Genomic DNA, 19,987 nt, shown 5'->3' with positions numbered 1-19,987 from the left:
CAACTTGTGTTATCGCCTTTCCTACTGCCCTTAATCCAGCATTGCCATCTTGAGGTGAAATCTGAAAAGGCAGGACACTGAAGTGTTAAACTGTTTCAAAATGTGAAAATCAGCTTCTTGTTGTCATGTGTCTCTCTGAAAACACCTGCCATTGATATTTTTATTTGCACAACGCTTGTACTTTTCTCCGTATCTATTTTAATTTTCAAAGAAAATTTTGTAAAAGTTTAACTACAGTAAGTGTAGGTAACATTTCTTACTGCCTATCTTTTAACCTCCATTCACAAGAGTGGAGGGTTTTTTAAGGTTCTGGGTCTGAGTTTAAGGATTAGTATTTAATGATTCCTCATAATTTCAGACAAATATAGTTCAGTCTATTTAGTAACTCATTCCTACCCCAACTAAATGAAGCAGTTTCATCACAACTTTGTGTGCTGATTTGCAGCTGCAATAGTGCAGACAAAGGTCATTAGTCTAATTTGAACACAACCCCTCACAATCCCTAAACAGGCTGTTGATTGCCTCTAGGGACAATATACATTCACCTGATGGGATCAGGGAAGTCAGATCTGTGCAGGAGGAGAGAGGGACTTAGAAGCAGAGCCACCCTATCCCACCCTGCCTTTCCAAAAGCTTTTTCTAAGGCTTTTAGAGCTTACTTAATTGAAAATAGCATCAAATAAAACTCAGAGGCTCTATGTGATTCTTTCTTTTTCCTTTTTCCCTCAGTATTTGGAAACTGTGACCTCTCGACAAAGCGATATTCAGAGATTTATTGCAGAAGGATGCAGAGAAGCTCTCCTTGAAGAGAAAAGAAGGTTCTGTTTTTTGGTTGACAAGCACTGTAGCTTTACCCAGCACATGCACTTCTACCACGTTCAGGTCAGTGCTGTGAGCATAAACAGAAATGAAACACATGAAATCCAGGCACACAGGAGATGTTGAGTATTTCCTGCAGCATGTAGACCAGACTGCCAGAATAAAATAACTGGAGTGTCAGACAAGTGTTGTAACCAGTTCATAGAAAATATTTACAACACACTATTCTATGAAATGTATTGTAGCAAAAATCAAGGGTTACTGTGATATTTTTAAAATTATGTATTAAAAATGCATGGATTGATCAGGTACTTCCAATATCTGACCCTGCCAAAGAGTTGTTTTTCCATTTGTTTCAAAGAGGTATTCCTTAGAAGAACCATACAAAATGCTTCCATTTTACTGGTGTAAACATTCTGGTATAATGAAAGCTAACCAGTAGGTTTGTGCAATTTTATGAAAAAGCCTGTCTTTGACAAGTATTTTTTAATTTGGATGCAGTGTGCGGACTTCCTAAAATCCAAACTGCCTGGGTGGGAGGAAATCTGTAGTGATGCCACCAAAGTGCCTGAAAAAGTCAGAATGATGATAGATGAGATCAGGACCCCTGGATCCACCCCAGTATCGGGAACGCCGCAGCCTTCACCGATGGTAAAGAGAAATACCCTGGTATGTTTTTCCTCATGGGTGTGGCTTCTCTTAAGTGGGTGTGGAGTGGCTTCAAGAGGTTCTGTTGGACCTCAGCTGGACTATACTGGGCTTGGGTATGGAACCAAAATCATTCAGATGAAGTTCTGCTATGGGGAAAACACACAGCAGAGAAGGGAGGAGCACATATCCAAACAATACTCAGTTCTCAGCTGGGTGCTCAGGGCTTCTCCTGCAGAGCTCAGCCTCAGGACTACTTTTGTTCCAGCCATTCCATCTCCTGCATTCTTGTCTGTAAATAATAGTAATTATATACTCAGCAGTTCAATATGAACTTAAGAAAAATGTTATTTTCTATTTCCTTCTTCCCTTCATGATTATTAGTTTATTGGAGCACAGGTGAAATTATCATTTCTGCTGGTTTGCATTTTGTGTCATCATTAGTTGTTGAATTTCATAATTATTATAGTAAACTTCTAAACAATCTGGAGATCACCATGCTATTAGCAGAAAAATATTGTAACCTTCCCACTAGCAAGTGTTTATCAAGCCTCTTACAAACTTTCAATCAGCAATTTATAGGAACATGTGGGCTTTGTGTCATGTTTAAATGTGTATCCTTTACGAATATTTAAGCATTGCTCTCTAAAATTTAATCTTGCAAAAAAGCTACTGCTGTTCCCTCAGCATTGTGATACTGTTGTTTTTGTGGCTCTAGATTGGAAATGATTTTTATCCTCACCAAGAAAATGCATCCAAAGTGCCCCCAGCTCCCACAGGCAGGGCATACACGAGCCCACTCGTGGATATGTTCAACAATCCTGCAACAGCTCCCAAAGCACCTTCTGAAAAACTGAATCACTCAGCAGGTGAGTGTCCCTTCCCTGCAAACTGGGAAAGTGTGAATGACATCCTGCAGTCTTCAAAATTACCTCAGGGCTCCTCTGCTACTATGATGACGTGAATTTCAGGATGCAGAGAGGAGTAGGAAATGGTCTTTACAAAGGATTGATATAATTTATATAATCTAACAGGAGAGAGAGATATGTTACAAGAATTGTTTGCAGTAAAATGCAGGTCAGGTTAGGTAGTTTCTATTTTAATCAATTTCTGTGTGTCACTGATTAACCCAACTTAACTGCTCTCGTGGCTTGCAGTGTTATCAGCAGAAGACATTCCTTAGTTTTGAACAGGATACATCAGAGAGTTTCAGTGCACACAAACAAACACTGACACTCTCACTCTGGTTTACTTTAAGGGCATGTAGCAGTAAGGGAGAAATGCACATGGGGAAAAATGCACACAGTCTTGTAGTTCCTTTCCTGAAATTTAATATCCTAATAAGATTTTATTCCCAAGTGTCTAATATATTGATTTTTATACTTTCTGTGAGATAGGAAAGAACTTGGCCTAGACCACAGCATAAGAAATGCAGAACTCTTCAATGTGTAATAGAAATTCCAGCATTTCTTCCTTAAAAATACATTTACAATATATTGTCAAATGTACTAGTCAAATAACATAATTTTAAGCCCTCCTTTATTTTTTTTTCTGATAAACATCTGATGTCCAGAAAGTGCCAAGTGTCTGCAAGTCTCCTCAATGCTGAGTGCTGAGGCACCTTTGAAAGTGAAAGTTGGATTTTATACACAGTTACTTTTTTTCAGAAGGGAAAATTTTCAAAGGACTTTTACAAGCTGTGATTGTTTAGTACTTTTCATGACAAAAGAGGAAAGAAGTGTCCAGTTAAAGAATTTTTTTCTGCCTGTTGGTTCCACTTTATTATGCTGGGTGTGTGCATTTAAAGCCACATGCAGTTAAGAACTTCATGGTGATAACGAAAACATTGGCAGTGAAAGGTGAATAAGTACAAAGTCTCAGAACTCCATTTGCACTCGAGTTTTCCTTTCTTTTTTTCCTCTCAGATTACTAATTAGATTTATTTCTGTGTGTCTAATTTTACTTTGTTTGGGATTTTTTGGGTTTTTTTGTTTTTTCTTTTTTTGACAGAGAATTCAGATGATGCCAGTTTATCACGTTCAACTTCTGTTGCCACGGGATTAAATATAATGAAAAGGCAAAAAGTGAAGACAATCTTCCCACATACTGCTGGAAGCAACAAGACATTGCTCAGCTTTGCCCAGGGGGATATCATCACCCTGCTGGTGGCTGAGGAAAAGGATGGCTGGCTTTATGGAGAGCATGACACAACCAGACTGTAAGATAATCAATATATTACCCACCTTGAACATGAAGTAAAAGTGTGTCTCACCAGATTATGTTAGCAGACATTAGTAAATGGTTTTCCACCTTTCTTACTGGCTGTCACTGACTGCCGACTTGTAGTCTCCCTCTAAGGAAATTCTCTGCACATATTTAGTTTTTCACACTAATTTGGCATCATCAGAAATTGGTTTCTTCAAAAGTTAAATCTGTTTGCTGAGTCCACTGTTGTATTTTGAAAGATCTTTCCAATTTTATATAATATAAATGACCTTTCCCTTTACAGAAAAGGATGGTTTCCATCATCATACACCAGACCACTGGATGAATCAGCGGAAGAAAAAGCCTTTGCCCCAGTGCCAAGGTAACATTTTGGGTGGCACTTGCACAAATGCCCAGGTGTTTGCTAACATTCATTTCAAATGTTATTTTTGTGCTCATGTACTTTGAGATTCAGTAACATGTACAGTAAATGCTCCCTAATAGTCTGCAGTAAAATGCTTTAATTATGTTAATGAAGTATTTTAATGGTTACACACAGACCCAAGGAGTAGTTTCAGAACAGCCTTAACTCAGTCCCACTGGCTCCAGGACATTGCACCCCATTATTGACTTCTGTGCTTTCCTGGTGCTGAAGAGCAGTGCGAGATGGGTTCTGGCATCTGACAATGGTATTTGTTGGGTTCTGTCTTGCAGCCCTGCACCAATCCGAAGTGTGAGCTCTGTGAACCTTGTGGAGAAAGGAGAAGTTGTCCTCCCACCACCAGACTACCTGGGGGCTGCACAAACAGACAGACGGATGGAGCCTGCCAAAGGTGCTGCTGTGAAAACTCCGACCGACAGAGCGGAGCAGGCAGGCCCGGTGAGTGCCCGGGGCAGGGAATCCAAACATTCCACCCTGCTTGGATGGGCTCTTAAATGAGGGACTGGGATCTCCTACCTCACCTGCCTGTGCTTGACTTCAGCCTTGGACCCAGCTGTCTCCAGGAATTTCAGGGGCTTTGGCATTTCAGTCCATCCATCCTACCAGAAAGGGGGAAGAACTGTTCAGGGATATAAATGACAGTAGCAGGGGACTACGCTGCACAGCAAAACTTCTCAGCAGTGGAATCTGTTAAATGTGAAATTCTGACAGAAAGCAGTACAAATCCATCACCTCCAGTGATGTTAGAGCTGTGGGGCACAGGGGATTTACAGCAGCATAAACTCTGTGTTCAAGAACCCCATGAAAGTGAGTGTTGCGCTTGCAGCTATTGCTGAGGGAGAGCTGTACTAACTCCTGGCTGTGCTCAGCAAAGCTGCAGCTAAGTGAAAATACACTTTTTATGAACAGATACTGCATTAGAATGCTATTATTTCTGCTATTTAGGCAGCATTCAAGTTGATTCAGGATGAAAACTAATTAAATTAGGAAATTACTAATGTAAGTAATGTAAGTAAGTGTGTAGTTTGTGCAGCAATGTTTCTGGGACAATGTTTCCTGTGAGGAATTAAGCTTTTCTGCTGCATGAAATGACTATCAAGAAATATGACCTAAATCTCAGTGTTCAGTTACTTTCAAAACAAGTATCTGGAAATTTCTAAAATTATTCTGAAGACCAGCATCTGTATTTTGACATATTTGTGGTTTTCATTTTTGAATGAAGAAGCCATGAGCCTTAATAATGGTGTAATGTCAGAATTTCTTTAGCCTGTGTCTGGCTGTTAAGGCCTGCAGGATCAACGTGGCCTTCAAGTGTCCAAGATTATGTCCAAAGCCTTTGGCAGGTGCAAGTCCAGCAGGGAGAGTTCTGTGCCCTGGGACCAGGTGACTGACTAAAGAGCTTAAAAGAATTATGGAGTGTGTGAAATGGTCTCAGGATCCCTGCACTGTTCTGCTGTGGTCCCTCCATTCTCAGGAAGAGTCAGCTTAAGGGTTGTTTTGGTTTGTGGCATTAGGTCAGGGGGTTTAGGAATAAAATTAAGGCTTGTGGACTAACATTCCTGTTGAACCAGAAACCGAAGAGGAATGGCAGATCAGTCAGTTGGCAGAGCTCTAATTGGAGCAGTACAATCTCTTTGGAGGCCAGAATGGAAACTGATAGCTCCTAGGAGTGAAAAACAAATACATCTTTTTTGATAATCTGAATTTCCACAGGGAAAGCAAGACTAAAATAAATTAGAATTTCTGGAGTGTAGAACAATGACCACTTTTGTTGAGGCACCTCCTAACTCACAGCAGCTGCTGTGACCCCATCTTAGGACAACTCCAGAGGAGAGCTGCTGCACTTGAAACCACGTGTTTTGTTCCAAAGTCACTATTTATTTTCATTCTTGCAGAACTTCCTTGTCTTTCCTGCTTCCGTGCAAGTCCCCAACCCCCACACCTCCACAGGCTTTGGAAATAAGCCCAACATTATACTGAGCTGGCTTGTACATTCATACAGGATTTACAGATGTGTAAAACAGTCTGTTCACTGGGCCTCCTGTGCAGAAGCAGGAAATTATTCAAGGCATCTTACTTTTGTTTCAGAATACACAGAAAAAATAGCTCAGGATTTCAAAAAGGAAAGATGAGGAATGGTTCTTGCCTATTAAACTGTTCATGCTGTGCTGCACAGGACAGTAATATGCACAAAAGTATCCACTCTAAAAGACTTAGTAGTTGACATAGCTTTGAGGAGGGTTGGTGTTGAGTAAGATTTAATTCAGGCATTTGTTCATTTTTCTTCATTTAAAGGGCTAATTAGGCCTAATTCTAAGGTCTAAGTCTATTTACAGCTGATGTACTTGAGCAATTTCATTAGAATCACAAGCCCAGCATGAGTTAAAAACCTGCTGAATGAGGTCCTGAAACACAGCGTGCCTGGAATGGAAAGCCTGACAGGCTTTGGTTCAGCATGGAAATTGGAAGTATTAAAACCAAACTGGCCATACAGATTAAATTACAGAGTCTCTTTCCCTTAGCAGGACAGCGGGATCACCTGTAGCATATTTCTACAAGTTCATGTAAATACCTTCTTTTTTTTTTTTTACAGAAACCTGACATGAATGGCATTATAAAACCACCTTTTCTAAGGTAAAATACTTTTCCACTGATTTTGTTGCAGTTTTTTATTGACTTATTTTATTTTAATGATTATAAGGGGAAATAAGGATGTTTATCCTTAATTTCTCCAAGACCTTTCCCAGGCTAGAACAATATGGCTAAAATTAGTTGCACTTTTCTCAAGATTGGCATCAAGTGCAGTACACAGGCCCTTCTCAGAAAAATATGTTTCTCTAGTAGCTTGACAGAGAACAGGACTTAAAACCTTTCTTTAACTGACGTTGAGGGTTAAAGGCAAAAATCTTTGAAGACTGGGAGCTATTTTTAAAAGCCCAGATGTAATTGGGCATTAACTTCCCAAACTTTTGGCTCACTGAAAAGTGATTCTTCATGTGCAACCTCATTTTAAAAATTCAAGTTAAACTTGAATTTTAAGAGTTGCACAGAATCCCCACGTCTGAGCCATAACTTACTGTTTGACAGCAGCTTGGATGAAGGACCTGAGTGAATAAATTCGGGGTTAGACTGCAGAAAGCCTTCAAGTAACTTCATGCATTTCTTTTCAGTGGAGAAAACCCCTTTGCAACGGTGAAACTCAGACCCACAGTAACAAATGACAGATCAGCACCGATTATCCGATGAATACACAGCTCAGGCACGTGGGCTTCCTCCTTACCAACACTCAGTTTCACCAATGACAATTACTATCTCAACTTGGCCTAAAAATTTATTTAAATGTAATTACTGTACAATAGACACATACTGGAATGGAGCTCTGATGTTTTTAAAAGCTATAGTTTCTAATGAGGTAATTGCTTTGGGCTAGTGTTTGAGCACTTGGGCTTGACTTTACAGTATGACTTTTTTTTGTAGTAGGAATTGTGGAAATACTGGAGATAGTTTGGATACTCTAGTGAATCAAAATAATAATAGCTCACAGAATCTTTGGCATTCATTACTTGGAAGCTGCAATGGTAAGTTCTAGAATATAAGCCTGCATATGCCACCTACTAAAGAAGATAAGTGATTTTTGTTTTTTTCAAACAGAACAATGTAACAACTGCCTTATTCCAGAATAGAGAATTGCCTGTATAAATGATTAACTATTATTTTGTGTAAGAAAGATACCTTAGGCTATAAATAAATATTTATCCCCTTAAGAATAGACAACTTGTAATGCCTTGCTTAATGTTCACACACAAATTTCAGGTGTCAACAGAAACTCATTTTCAGCCTGTTATACTGTCAACACGTTCTTCAGTGGTAATTTTGTCTTTAAAAACTATTGTCAAATTTTAGTCTGATAAAAGGTCATAATAAAGCAGTGCCATGATTTTTTTCTCAAATGCCAGTATAAAAAGCTACCTTTGAAGTTCCTTCATTACTGTAGCCTACCCAAAAGGAAAACAGTTTAAAGTTGAAAATTTTTGGTTAAGGAGCTGAGCAAAGGCCTGAGTGCTGGCAGAGTGCAGTAGCTAAGTGAAACTGAGCTTTTATCTTCAGCCACAACAGAGCTGTGCCTGTGATTAATCCTTACTCTAAATCATTCTATTTTATACATGCACATGTTTCCTGTAGCATCCCCTGGCTCATTCCTACTTCTACTACTATAAACAGTGAATTCAAGTCATGTGAAATGCCTTTCAGTTACTTAATATCAAAAAATAGTATATGAGCATGTGCTGGCTGTTCTCACCCTGCCTTTCAAGTTCAAGGCAGAGGACAGTTTGCCAGAGAGCCCTGCACAAACATCCACCATCCCCACCTGAAACACCAGCTTTTCAGAGGGGTAACTTACACCTGAGCCCATCTTCTAAAGCACAGTAGAGGCAACTCAACCTAGTCTGTCTGATCTTCCAATTATTCAGTACCAGAATTAAACAATCTAAGATGCAAAACCTTTACTCAGGGCAGCTCATGGCTGGCAGTGCCCCAAACTCTTCCTGCTGCAGGCAGAAGGTTTTGCTGTCTGTGAACCAACACCAGCCCCTGCATGAAGCAAAACCCTCACTAATTAAAACAGGGCTCTGATTGTGTGTTACTACTTGTGCCTGCAGTGGGGGAGAGGAGCTGTTGCCATAGAGGTAGCACACACAGCACTTACAAAACTTCCCTCAAATATTGGATGCCCTAAACAAGTACAGTCTTAAACGTTCATCATCATCATCATAAGGATGCTGGCAAATAATTACCCTTCATTGTAGCTAGGATTACTACTCTGCTTTCAGACTACATGGTATCAGACACATCAGTAATATTTAATAATCCAGCCACAAGTTGAGGATTGCAAAAGGAAAAGCAGTTTTATTTAGTTTTCAACAGGTGCCACTAAACATGGAAAACAAGTCAGGTTTTCATGTTTTGCAATGCACATGCTCATGAAAGATTAGGTTTAAATTACATGCAAGAGACTAAATTCCTTCACACTTTACAAAACAGGTCTGAAGCAAATAAAATGATTGTACATGACATTTACATTAGAAAGAGTATGCTAACAGTTGTAGCTTCCGTAAGCACGTCCACGTTCAGCCCCTCAGCCAAAAGCTGCCCCACAGTTAGGGCATCTTCTCTGCCTCAGTGCAAGGCAGAACAGAATCCCAATTGGAAAGAATACAATGGCACACAAAACACCAAGACAGGTGAAGGTGTCCTCCAACACGCCAACCCTGCAAAAAGGGAAAACAGACTCAGTCAAGGACACTCACCAAGGTTGCCCCCAAATCACCACCACCCAAATCACGTGCTTTGGCAGTCATGAGAAACTACACCGTTTTATAGAGCAAGATAAACTACAAGGTTTGGGGTTTGCTCCTGGTTTCTACTTCTCAAAGCTGATTTCCCTTTACAGCTGTAGAGGAATTAATTATTGATGTCACCTGGCTCCAGCTGATTCCCAGCTCTGTGACCACCCAAAAATTTTGTTTCAGCACAGTCCTATGACATCAGAAATTTATCTCCATTTCAGTCCCTCACTTATTTCTGAAGCATCTCCCAAAATGAAGACAGACAGTAAACCAGAGAATTCAGACTTTAGAAATTTGTGCAGTTACATTAAATAGTCAAGATTCGGAGTTTAGCAGAAGACTCGAACAAGATGTGTCCTCCTGGTACAGTGAAAGTCAACACAAACAGAGCTGAGTGACCCTGAAGTGCAGGCTCTGAGCAGGGTGCCAAGGCCAACAAGCTGCTGTTTCCCTGTGAGCAGCCAGGGACAAGCTCTTGGATGTGCAAATAGAGCAAAGGAAGGAAGGCACAGGCTCAAGAGACCATTTCCTTGCAGCAACTGCCTGAAACATTGCAACTTGATTAAACTTGGGAACCATTCCCCTTCCCCTCAACCACCATCAGAAGCCAAAGGCTTTTCCAAGTGTTCTTGATATTCTGCTGCTTACGCAAGTTCATGTTCCCCTTAAGCTTTCCCTCACTTTAATGCACTTTATTTCTGTTTGCAGAGATAGAAGTTAACTCTGTATCTGGTAGAAAATAAAGGAACTGTCAGTTTACCATTGATCCCAGCAGCTTTATCATTTAATGTCCTCAGATAATGCTCTTTTAAGGCAACTAAAAAATGGAGACAAAGTTAATATCAGCACACAGATTCGAGTCTCAGAACACAAGTGTCCCACAGCTCAGACTTGTGCAGCCTGTGCTGGACACTGTGGCCACTCCACAAACTCAGCATAACAGGAGCCGTGGGGAGAGAAAAGGAGACTCTCCTGAAGTGCTCTGGAGCCACGGGGAGAGACCAGAGTAGTACCTGCACTACTGAAACTCTACAAAACATGGTCCAGCTGTGAGAAAAAGGGTTGGATCTGAAGTCCTGAGGAGTGTGTCTTGAAGCAGAACACTTCTGCAGAGCTAATCTCTCACTTTTCTAATCTCTCTGGGCACACAGATATTCAAGAGTAATCTTGCATTGTTGTAGCAAAACAAAGTGCCTGCCCTGAGAGCTGGAGCTCAGGGAAGTGCCATCTCCTGGGAACACTCTGCTACTAGAGCTGGAATGCAAAGAAACTCAGGATCATCGGGACCAGACCAATTACAGATACAGGGGCAAAAAGGACACTGCAGTGTTCAGCCAGAAGCATCAGGTCTGGATGAAGCAGCTGAATTTGGCAATTTGCACTTGGGAAATGCACAAAATGCTGACCACCCTCAGAGCAAACAGAAACCAACAGCACAGGCTCATGAGGTGAGGCCTCTCTTTTTCCCCTGTCCACAGGTTAACTCAGTAACACTGGATGTATAGAGAGGCTCAGGCATACGCTCGTGTTTTCTGAGTAATTCAAGATTCAGTTTTCACACTGCAGATCCACCCAAGACAAGCACAGCCCCTTTTCCAGGCATTTCAGTGACATCACAAGTAACATTATTTGGAAAATGCACACCAAGTACAGTACACAGCACATACAGCTGTTGTATTCCTGCCCTGCTCTGCTGTTACATTAATGCCTTCTTTTCCTTCCACACCCACTGAGCACCTCCCTCCTGCAGGCATCCCTGCTTCGGTACTGTTTCAAAATCTCCTCCTTGTCTCTTTACAATTTCTATTCACTTCCTGCCCTGAAACCTACATTTGTGACAAGTAAGCTAGTGTGCTTAGTTAAGAGTATAAGCAGTCTATTGATGTGATCTTAAAGAATAAACACACTAATCAAACACAGAGGGATCAATTGGGCTACTGCTGATCAGCCCCAACAGGGATGAGCACAGCCCAACCCATTCCAATCACCTCTCTTAACCAGCTTGCAGGGCCCAAGTCCATTGGTCAGCACATGTCCTTGAAACTTTAAATAGACTTTATTTTAAACTCCCTTCCCCCTAAACAGAGTTACTCAGAAGTGTTTTGTGGTAGTTAAACTAAAACTTTAAAAATTGCCATCCAGATTCAACACCAGATCCAGGGAAAAGGCCCAGAGAGGGGCAAAGCAGGCACAGGAGGCACTGCTGGGTCAGCACTGGCGAGGAACAGGGACAGCCCAGGCCAGCAGCAGAGCAAGGCAGGGGACCTGAGCTGTGCCTGCTTGACCTCCACACCATACCTGTTGTTTCAGAGCTCCTATCACATCCAACAGTGTGATTACAGCATTAGCCACACAAACACTTCTTGGCTTCTGCTGATTTATGTCAGCACCTAATTTTAGATGAACACTTACCCAACCACTGCTTAGCCAGTTACTAAATTTAAAAAAAAAAAAAAAACAAAACTTTTTATAAGGGAGACCATAAATATTTTTTGCTTGTCTATCTTACCTGAGTGGAGTAATTAGAGACTCCATATTCAAACTGTGGATTCACTAACAAAACCAAACATAAATTTTCTTCTACAGCATAAACCACATAAAAGCTGATTATAACTACACCACTCCCACTCTAAAAATAAAGTGGAAAGGTTTATTTATACTGCAAGCAGCATCTTGCATTTAAGCTATAACTACAGCTGCCAGCTCCATACAGTAAGGTCAATTATGCCCACCAACAAGTACTTAAAATCAAATTGTTTTTCAGATAACCTCCTTCTTCAAAGTAACTCTTAAAACATTAAGATCTTAAGTCAAAGCTCAGGATGAGAGGGCCGATAATGAGATCTCTGAACACAGCACTGGTCTGATTTAACACGTGCATTTTTAGACTTAGCACTACATCACAGTATTTAAATGTGGGCTTATCAGCATTTTTTAGACCTTACAAATATATTCAAAGGGTCACCCCAGGTAATCAGAGACAGGCTGATTACACCACAAGCTCTGCAAGACATGAAAAGAAACTGCACTTGAGAAAACTGCTATCCTCCACACAGATCACTGACCAACCACTGGATTTTTCAAATCAAATCCCATCTTCTGCCACAGAGGTTGGTTGAGTTTCAAAGTTTAGATTTGAATGGAAACATCAGACCAGGGACAAGCGTGGACTATGGCAGCTACATGCTAAATCTTTAATTTTGAACATACAAACAAAACCAGACAGAGATTCTTTATCATCTCCTGGCTAATGCAACAGCACCAGCTATGTTCAGAATGTTTAAACCTCACCTGCAGCTGAAGAAGAAAAAGAATTGACAACTACATATGGGACTACTGAGTAAGCACTGGGTGTTTACAATTTTAATTTCTATGAAGAGAGGTATCAGCTCCTCCAGCCTCAGCTGATAACATCTTGAATGGTTGTTGATTCATATCACAAGAAGCCCAAATCTCTATGTAGCCACTGGCTTGCCCTCCTCAGCACAAGATGTACATATATGTAAATGCAATTATCCTTAAAAATCACTTCCAAGTAGGAGGCATGACAGTATTTACAGATTTATCTGAATTTCCTTATGCTTTAGGCTTCATTTCCTATACAGAGGCCTGGCTGCAGAAGCAGAGGAATCCTGGCAATGGGAGCAGCCTGGCTATTTGTCTGTCTTGAAATGCCTCCAAACCACCAGCCTTTGCTGCTGCAGGAGCATCACTGCTTTAATCCCAGTTCTAATCAGGAGATGAGCCTCAAGACTTCACACCAACAGCACAGCCTGGCTGAGCACACCAGTCAGAGCTCTCTGTGGGGTGGATACCCAGCAGGGTGAACACACTGAGCCCTGGTGGGGCCTTTCCTCCCTTGTCTGCACACTCAGCCCAATCAGTACCGCTGTGGTGACCAACAAACAAGGGCAGCTCCCTCCTCTCTCCAAGAACAACTCATTGCTGCAATGAAATCCTAACTATCAGACAAGTATTCTTCAAGGCAAATGGTGACTCTAAGGAAAAATAAAATTACTGTAATTCAGGGCCAGTGACAGACTAGGCATTAGAGACCAGATTATCATTTTCATACAGTCTCATTAGGGAATACATCCCTGCTGTGCCTTACTTTTCTAAGAAATGAGACTTTATGAGATTAATGTGTTTTGACTCTTGCCCATACATCTGATCAGACCAGTGGAACAAAACCCCTCAGAAGCAGCAAAGCTGTGCTGCTCTCATTTGGGACCCTGCTACAGGCAGGGAGCTGCTCAGCAGCTGCTGTTGAGCTGGGAAAAGTCCCAGCTCTCCCAGTTAGGAATTCCAAATGGCACTTGTGGCATTTGCCCAAGTCTGCTGGATAAAGGCTTTCTTCTTCCCTGTCCTCTTCACTCTCAAAAAGGTATTGCAAAGTTTGCTTCACTCACAAGTTTCAAAAGGACCTCCAGCTTGCTGCTGGAAATCAAAAATCCTCAGGTTTGCTCACACTATCTATCAGACATGCTCTCTAAACAGGTGTTTTGCTGTTGCCTTTTTTTAAAGTCCTTGCATATTTAAGCAGTGAATGTAATTAAATTATATCAAAAATACTTACATGAAGTTTAAATATAGTTGTGAATAACTACAGAAAGTCTGCATCTTTTATCTGCTTGATAAAAGCTACAGCTTGAGCTGCCTTTTATCAAAGCCCACACAGCATTTGTGACTGAAATAATGAAAGAGCAGAAGACTGAAATTTGGAAAGACTTGACCACCTAAGTGCATTTTTTCTAGTCTATTCCCTCAGGAGACATGCATGTAATTGACAAAAACAAAATTTCAACCAAAACCTGAGAAGTTACAACTTTGTCAAGTAAAAAAAAAAAATAAATAAAAAACCCCACCACAACAACAAACCAAAATCACACCTGGAATGCTGTAAGACATATTAGAATAAATACAGGTTTAATTCAACTTGTCTCATCTTCCAGTTTAGGAAGAAGCTTCAGTGATGGCATAATTTGAGACCCACTACAATGCTGGTCCAGCAGATGCACTGTAGCTGTCAGAAGTGAAAGCTGCAGCAATGAGAGGCCCTTTCCTTGCTCTTTCTCCCAAGCAATTGAATCCAGTTGAAGAGTTAAATAAAAACCCAACAGGGTCCATTACAGGCTCTCTTCCAGATTTTGAAGGAATTGGCTTTGCAAAGGTCAAGAGAATGTTTTTACAGTTTTTAAAATGAACTTTCTTCTGTTAAATAACAGGAAAGCAAACATTCCTGAGCAGTTAGTTATCACCAACAACAAAAGACAGAGAAAAAGAAAATGAAAGTGACCATAAGTAAAGCAGCTAGGCTGCACTCTCCAAGCTAAAAAGATAATTTCACGGCAGGAAATCTGAAGTCAGTGCCTGTAATGACTCAGTGTGTACTTGGGAACATAGAACAGTTTAAAAGCAGGACTTGGCCAAACCTTAAATGTCAACTAGAAGCCATAAAGCTGACAAGATTGTGCAACTCAGTTTAATTCTCTGTACATCAGGGCTAGGAGAAGAACACACACCGAGACAACAGGACTACAACCACCAAGGACGTTCTGAGAATGCAAGGAAGGATGGAATACACATTAAAACTGAAGTCTGTAACTAGAAAGCAACACTGACCACTGAGGAATGAGCTCCATGTAAGGAATAGCTCTAAGCAAGAGGCACAGCTTGCAGGACAGGAGAGTCATCCCTCAGATGGCAGCAGTGCTTCAGAGAGAGAAGGGCAGGCATGCAATTACCACTCACCACGGGCATATTACCAACTTCAGAGAGAGGCTACTTCTGGAGATACTTTGTACTTTTTATGACTAAATACCATTAAAAAAAGCCTAAATATCAACTGTACTCGAGCCAGCTTATTAACCCCAAGATCACTCATGACTGCAGTAAAATAGACACCAATTCAAATAACAGACCAATACTGTGTATTTCTCCTCTCAACACCATATATTTTAAGTTGGAAATGGTTTTTATTTCAATCAGCAACATGAATACACGTCATAGTGCAACAGACTGCTTTGTATTTCTGATGGCAGAAATTCTCTTGATGGCCTTTAGGTTACTCCATCAGTTACATCATTCCACAGCCACACACAAGGCTCTTCCTCGTGATCTAAAGCAGATGGACTAACAATCATGCGCCATCAAATCAGGAAAGTAACAGGGCAACTGACCTGGTAGTTTAATAACAAAGTTTTTTATGTACCATTAAAGTTTTTAATATTTTTCAGTGCCCCTTCAACAACTTTTCTGTTCAGGGCAGTATTAAGAGAGTAGCTGAATATTGCATTCATCATAAAATAGGTTTCCAGGACATGAAAGTAAACTAGAACTGTGTTTAAGGTCTTGAAAAATCAAAGAGGATTGAGTTTTTTCTCTAAAAGTAGCAGCCAGTGTAACCTTCCAGAATATGAGTCCTTCAGGCTCCTATGAGTATTTCCAATATTATGCTTTTCACTCAGCCTCCTTGTCCCCTCTCCTAAAGTAATACTCTGTCAATTCCACAATACTCAAAAACCCAGCAATCTGAGATTTTTCCCTGCTATCTTGACACTTGACTCCTGTTCAAAGGATAATAAGGAACTAACACATGGTAATAGGGCAAAGGAGACTGACACACCATTACAAGATACAGCTACTCATCCTTGGGATTTAAGATTCAAGAAGTGTTTGGACAATGCTCTCAGGCACATGGTGGGATTCTTGGAGTGTCCTGTGCCAGGAGTTGGACTAGATGATCCTGATGGGTCCCTTCCAACTCAGCATATTCTATGAACTTCCAGAAAAAGAAAAAACAATAGCAACAAGAGCCTATCCATTTTAAGCTATTTCCAAGAGCACTTCCCCAGTGAACTGCTTTGAGCTATCCTGGGGTCAGGGCCAGAAGGCCTGTCTCTGTAAGCACACTGCCTGCCTCTTTCCAATCCATGCACAACATCTGCCCTGTCTTCTGGCTGAGCTACAGCATCAGCATGTTAATGTAACCACTCAGGTGGCAGGATCCACCACATCCTCTGAACAGCTCAGCACTTGCTTTCCCCTGTTTAAAACACACACCTTCTAGACCAATAGCTCAAGCTGGTACAGGTTTTTCAGCCTTAACTAGTGGCATTTCAACAGGCACCTGTTTTTACATAACACCACAGGATACTTCTTATTTGAATCCACCTTTGAAGGCAGGTATTGACTCTCGGACAAACACCAGCTTTAACACTTGGGCTACAGCCTCTGCCATACACTCATCACACACCAAACTGCTTTCACTTCAGCTACTCAGGCAGGTCTGCTTCCTACACGTTCTGAAGGGAAGGGAGGGCTCACACCTGCAGAGTATCAACTGCCTCCTTGCAAGGCATCCCAAGGGGAACTCCTGTACACTTTAACAGAGGGGAATGAGCCTGCATTTGAGTCACAGCTGGCCAGGCAGAGCAGTGCCTGAACTGCACCAACAGCAATCCCTCTGCCCTCAGCCATGGCCTTATATCCAGGGAAGAGAAGAACTGAGAAGTGAAAGGGCCTACAGCTGACTTACAGCATTAGGGAGGAAACTGAGTGTCTCCTTCCTTATTTATGGCTGTGATCTCCAAGGGGGAAGTCGTTCTCTTGCTGCAACTCCATGTAACAGCTGACCACTCTTTCTGGTTTTCACCACTGCAGCAGACTGACATTTTTGGTCTGGTCTATCAATTTCCCTGTTCTTCTGCAGTTAAAGGACTTTTAGAGTTCTTTCGAAGCTTTAAGCCACCAGTGTTTTCAGCCAGTACTGAAAATCACCCTGCCTGGTTTTGCACAGTTTGGATTGGGAATGGGAACACACACAAAAGCAGAAGTTCTTCCACACTACTGCCAGAAAACCAGAAGTGACTATGGTAAAAGATTACAGAATTTCACAATAAAATCATGCTACTCACCATCACCAGCCATAAACACATCAGAAAGGACTTCCTGTCATGCTTTTCCCCAAGAACTGACCTATCTGTCGCTGAAGTGCTATTTCATTAAAAGTATCACAGATCCTCCTCCATCTTAAAGAACAGATTCATGTTTAAAGTGTCTTGTATTATTTACAGCAAGTGTCACAAGCCCACCAGGACAAGCTCTCACTACAAAAACCAAAGCATTCCACTTCCTAGATCTTAGTGCCTTTTCAGTTAGTTGTAATACACACACGAAGAAAAGCTATTGAAAACCAAGGAACCATACGGATACCTCTATCTTAAATAACAAAACCCAAGACTGAGTTTAATTCCTCAAAAGCTATTTTACCTGCAGGCAGGACAGCCACCAACTACTACTACAGAAGTGGTGGTGGCAGGCTGTTGAATGATGGTGTACGTGCTCGAGTAATTTGGCTGTGATGTCGGTGGAGGAACAGCATACCCTAAAATAAGAAAAAACCTTCAATCATCACATGTAAGGCACAAAGAACAATGATTATTTACAAGTACTACAACAAAACATGTAAAACAATAAACAGGAATGTAGTCTTGATTAAGCACTTTAAGCTCTGTCAAAATCAGAACTGGAACACCTGGCACATCTAATAGCAAAGCCACTTCATAAACCCAAGTATCAATTTAACCATCCCAAAAGGACACTGAGCTAATAATTAACTTTGAGATTTTGTTTCAATGCTGTTGAGCACCAGAGAAAAGCTGTTTAAACAATGACCACCGTTTTCACCATAGCTTTCACTTCTGGATGTCCCACTCCAGCAGACAAGTGATTTGAAACAGAATAAATCTTCCTCTAGTTTCAAGCTTAAATTCTAATACTAAATTGTTAATATTAAATATTATTAAATTCTAATATACTAAGTGTCTAACTGGAGAGCAAGGTAGGAGTGAAAGGATGCAAGTAGAGAGAAATAGCGTAGGGAAAAACCCCAACTTTCGGAAAGTCTGTGTTACCAAAAGAATGAGTAATTTTAACAGCTGTAGATAGAAGACAGAAGCCTTTAACTGCTTTGTTAACATTAAAAACTTTAAGTTATATTTAAAAAACTTTTGAAAGGGATGGTTAGATGTACACAGTGTAGCAAAGGCATAGTTTGCCCAGTTGTAATCAATTTTGAGTTTATTTCCCAAGTTCTCAGACTTTCTTTGATCAATTTATCCATCGGTGAAGTCTCACAACCTCACAATTCAAACTGAAAATAACCACTAATACCTGGACTGCAGGAAAACAAGCTTCAAGTTATCAACAGGAAAATCAATCTGTAGCCTCAAGGTTCAACTCAAGACAGGGGTCTGTGTCTGCTGTGTAACTTTTAGAACTTTTGAAGCATTCCTCTTTTCTGAGAGGCTACTTCTTTTTCTGGCAGATGTTAGTATTAATTCAGTTAACGAAAGTATTGCCTCGAAGTCACCTGCCTAAGTCTCTCCCAGGCTACTGAAGTGTATCAGAAAAAATAAACATTAACCAGGGTACGGCGAAGTGCAGGCAAAGAACAAGTTTGGGGTCTGTTTTAGTGCCAAGCACAGCCGTGGTTCAGCCATTGCTCCCCGCGTGCGAGGAATGCCCCTATTCCCAGCCGGGATTTTGGGGAGAGCACAACACAAACCCCTCAGGGGCTCCGAGGGAAGGAGGGCAAAGGGAGAGGGCGCTTTGGAACACCTGGATCCCGGCGCAGCCGCCTCCCTGCGCTGCCTTCGAGCGGGGGAGCCGCGACACCCCCAGCGCCTCCCTGTGCCGGGGCAGCCGCACCGGGAGCGGCCCGGGAGCTCCCCGCTCCTGCCGGCCAGCCCAGCCCGGCTCCCGATCCCGCGGCCCCGGGACACCCCCGCCGGTCTCGGAGCAGGGGGGGCTCTCCACGGGCACTCTCCGCCCCAGCGAAGGGGCATCGGGGCGCTCGGGCGCTCGCTCCGCACACCGGGGACCCCCACCCGCAGCCCCCCTCGAGTCGGCGCCGCCCGTGACCCACCTGGGGCGGCCGCGGCGCCCGGGTAGGAGTACGGCGGGGGCGGCTGGAAGCCGGGCTGCGGGGCGGGGATGGCGCCGTAGTTCCCGTGCCCGTAGTCGTAGCCCGGCGCGCCAGGCGCGGCGGGGCTGTAGGCGGGGGGCCGCTCCTGCAGCAGCGGTTTGCTGTCCATGCTGGGCCGGCGCTGCCTCCTCCCGCGGGGCCGACCAGGAAGCGGCGCCCGGCCCGGCCCGGCGCGCGCCGCCCGCCCCGCCCCGCCCGAGGGCGCCGGAGCTCGGGGGCGGCGGCGCGAGGGGCCCGCGGCGGGGGAGGGGGCGGGGAGCGGCCCCTCCCCAGCGGCGCGCGCGGAGCGGCGGCCCCGGTGCTGAGCTCGCGGCCGGTCACGAGGCCGCCGCGCCCCACGTGACGCCGCTCCCCCAGCGGCGCGCGGCGACTCCGCCGGGCGGAGCCGGGAACCCGCGGCCTTAAAGGGACAGGCACCGACACCGACTGCCCCGCACCCGTGCGCCCCGGTCAGCGGCCGTGAACACGGCCGGCAGTGGGGAGCGTGGTGCTCGGCAGTGCCCCGAGGCTCTGTCGCTAAGCCGATGAGGGATTTTT

At 42.8% G+C, this 19,987-nt stretch overlaps 2 protein-coding genes and 1 long non-coding RNA gene across 4 annotated transcripts in view; 1 reads left to right on the top strand and 2 right to left on the bottom strand.

The window, feature by feature from the left end:
• BAIAP2L1 (BAR/IMD domain containing adaptor protein 2 like 1) overlaps positions 1-8,078 on the top strand; it is a 34,560-nt gene extending 26,482 nt beyond the window's left edge. Inside the window, exons 7-14 of one of the 2 annotated variants that reach the window (XM_015643043.3) lie at positions 730-882; positions 1,321-1,470; positions 2,186-2,336; positions 3,478-3,685; positions 3,977-4,054; positions 4,387-4,552; positions 6,708-6,748; positions 7,285-8,078. In XM_015643043.3, the coding sequence (XP_015498529.1) occupies positions 730-882; positions 1,321-1,470; positions 2,186-2,336; positions 3,478-3,685; positions 3,977-4,054; positions 4,387-4,552; positions 6,708-6,748; positions 7,285-7,360 (1,023 nt within the window). In that variant the 3' untranslated portion in view covers positions 7,361-8,078. Of the gene's footprint in view, positions 1-729; positions 883-1,320; positions 1,489-2,185; positions 2,337-3,477; positions 3,686-3,976; positions 4,055-4,386; positions 4,553-6,707; positions 6,749-7,284 lie in introns of both variants that reach the window. The other variant, XM_015643042.3, reaches the window with a different exon arrangement.
• Positions 4,179-7,356, bottom strand: LOC117245135. Its single transcript, XR_004499393.1, has 2 exons — positions 5,670-7,356; positions 4,179-4,713 (listed from the first exon to the last, which is right to left on the bottom strand). It is a non-coding gene; the product is annotated as an uncharacterized LOC117245135 (long non-coding RNA).
• A 917-nt stretch (positions 8,079-8,995) lies between the features above and the next one.
• BRI3 (brain protein I3) lies at positions 8,996-19,663 on the bottom strand. Its single transcript, XM_015643044.1, has 3 exons — positions 19,391-19,663; positions 17,734-17,848; positions 8,996-9,384 (listed from the first exon to the last, which is right to left on the bottom strand). The coding sequence occupies exons 1-3, from the start codon at positions 19,557-19,559 to the stop codon at positions 9,252-9,254; spliced, it is 417 nt and encodes a 138-aa protein (XP_015498530.1). The 5' UTR covers positions 19,560-19,663; the 3' UTR covers positions 8,996-9,251.
• Positions 19,664-19,987: the final 324 nt, after the last annotated feature.

This window comes from Parus major, chromosome 14, assembly GCF_001522545.3.
Source record: "Parus major isolate Abel chromosome 14, Parus_major1.1, whole genome shotgun sequence".
NCBI lineage: Eukaryota > Metazoa > Chordata > Aves > Passeriformes > Paridae > Parus > Parus major.
Note: the sequence above shows the minus strand (reverse complement) of the source record. Positions and strands in the feature narration are given on the sequence as shown.

Bases quoted from the DNA above. Each gene is read 5' to 3' on its own strand.
- BRI3 (XM_015643044.1), bottom strand. From the start codon at position 19,559: ATGGACAGCAAACCGCTGCTGCAGGAGCGGCCCCCCGCCTACAGCCCC. The intron at 17,849-19,390 runs GTGGGTCACGGG...TTCTTATTTTAG, and splicing joins GGGCGCCGCGGCCGCCCCAG to GGTATGCTGTTCCTCCACCG. The intron at 9,385-17,733 runs GTAAAATAGCTT...CCCTTTTTGCAG, and splicing joins GGTGGCTGTCCTGCCTGCAG to GGTTGGCGTGTTGGAGGACA.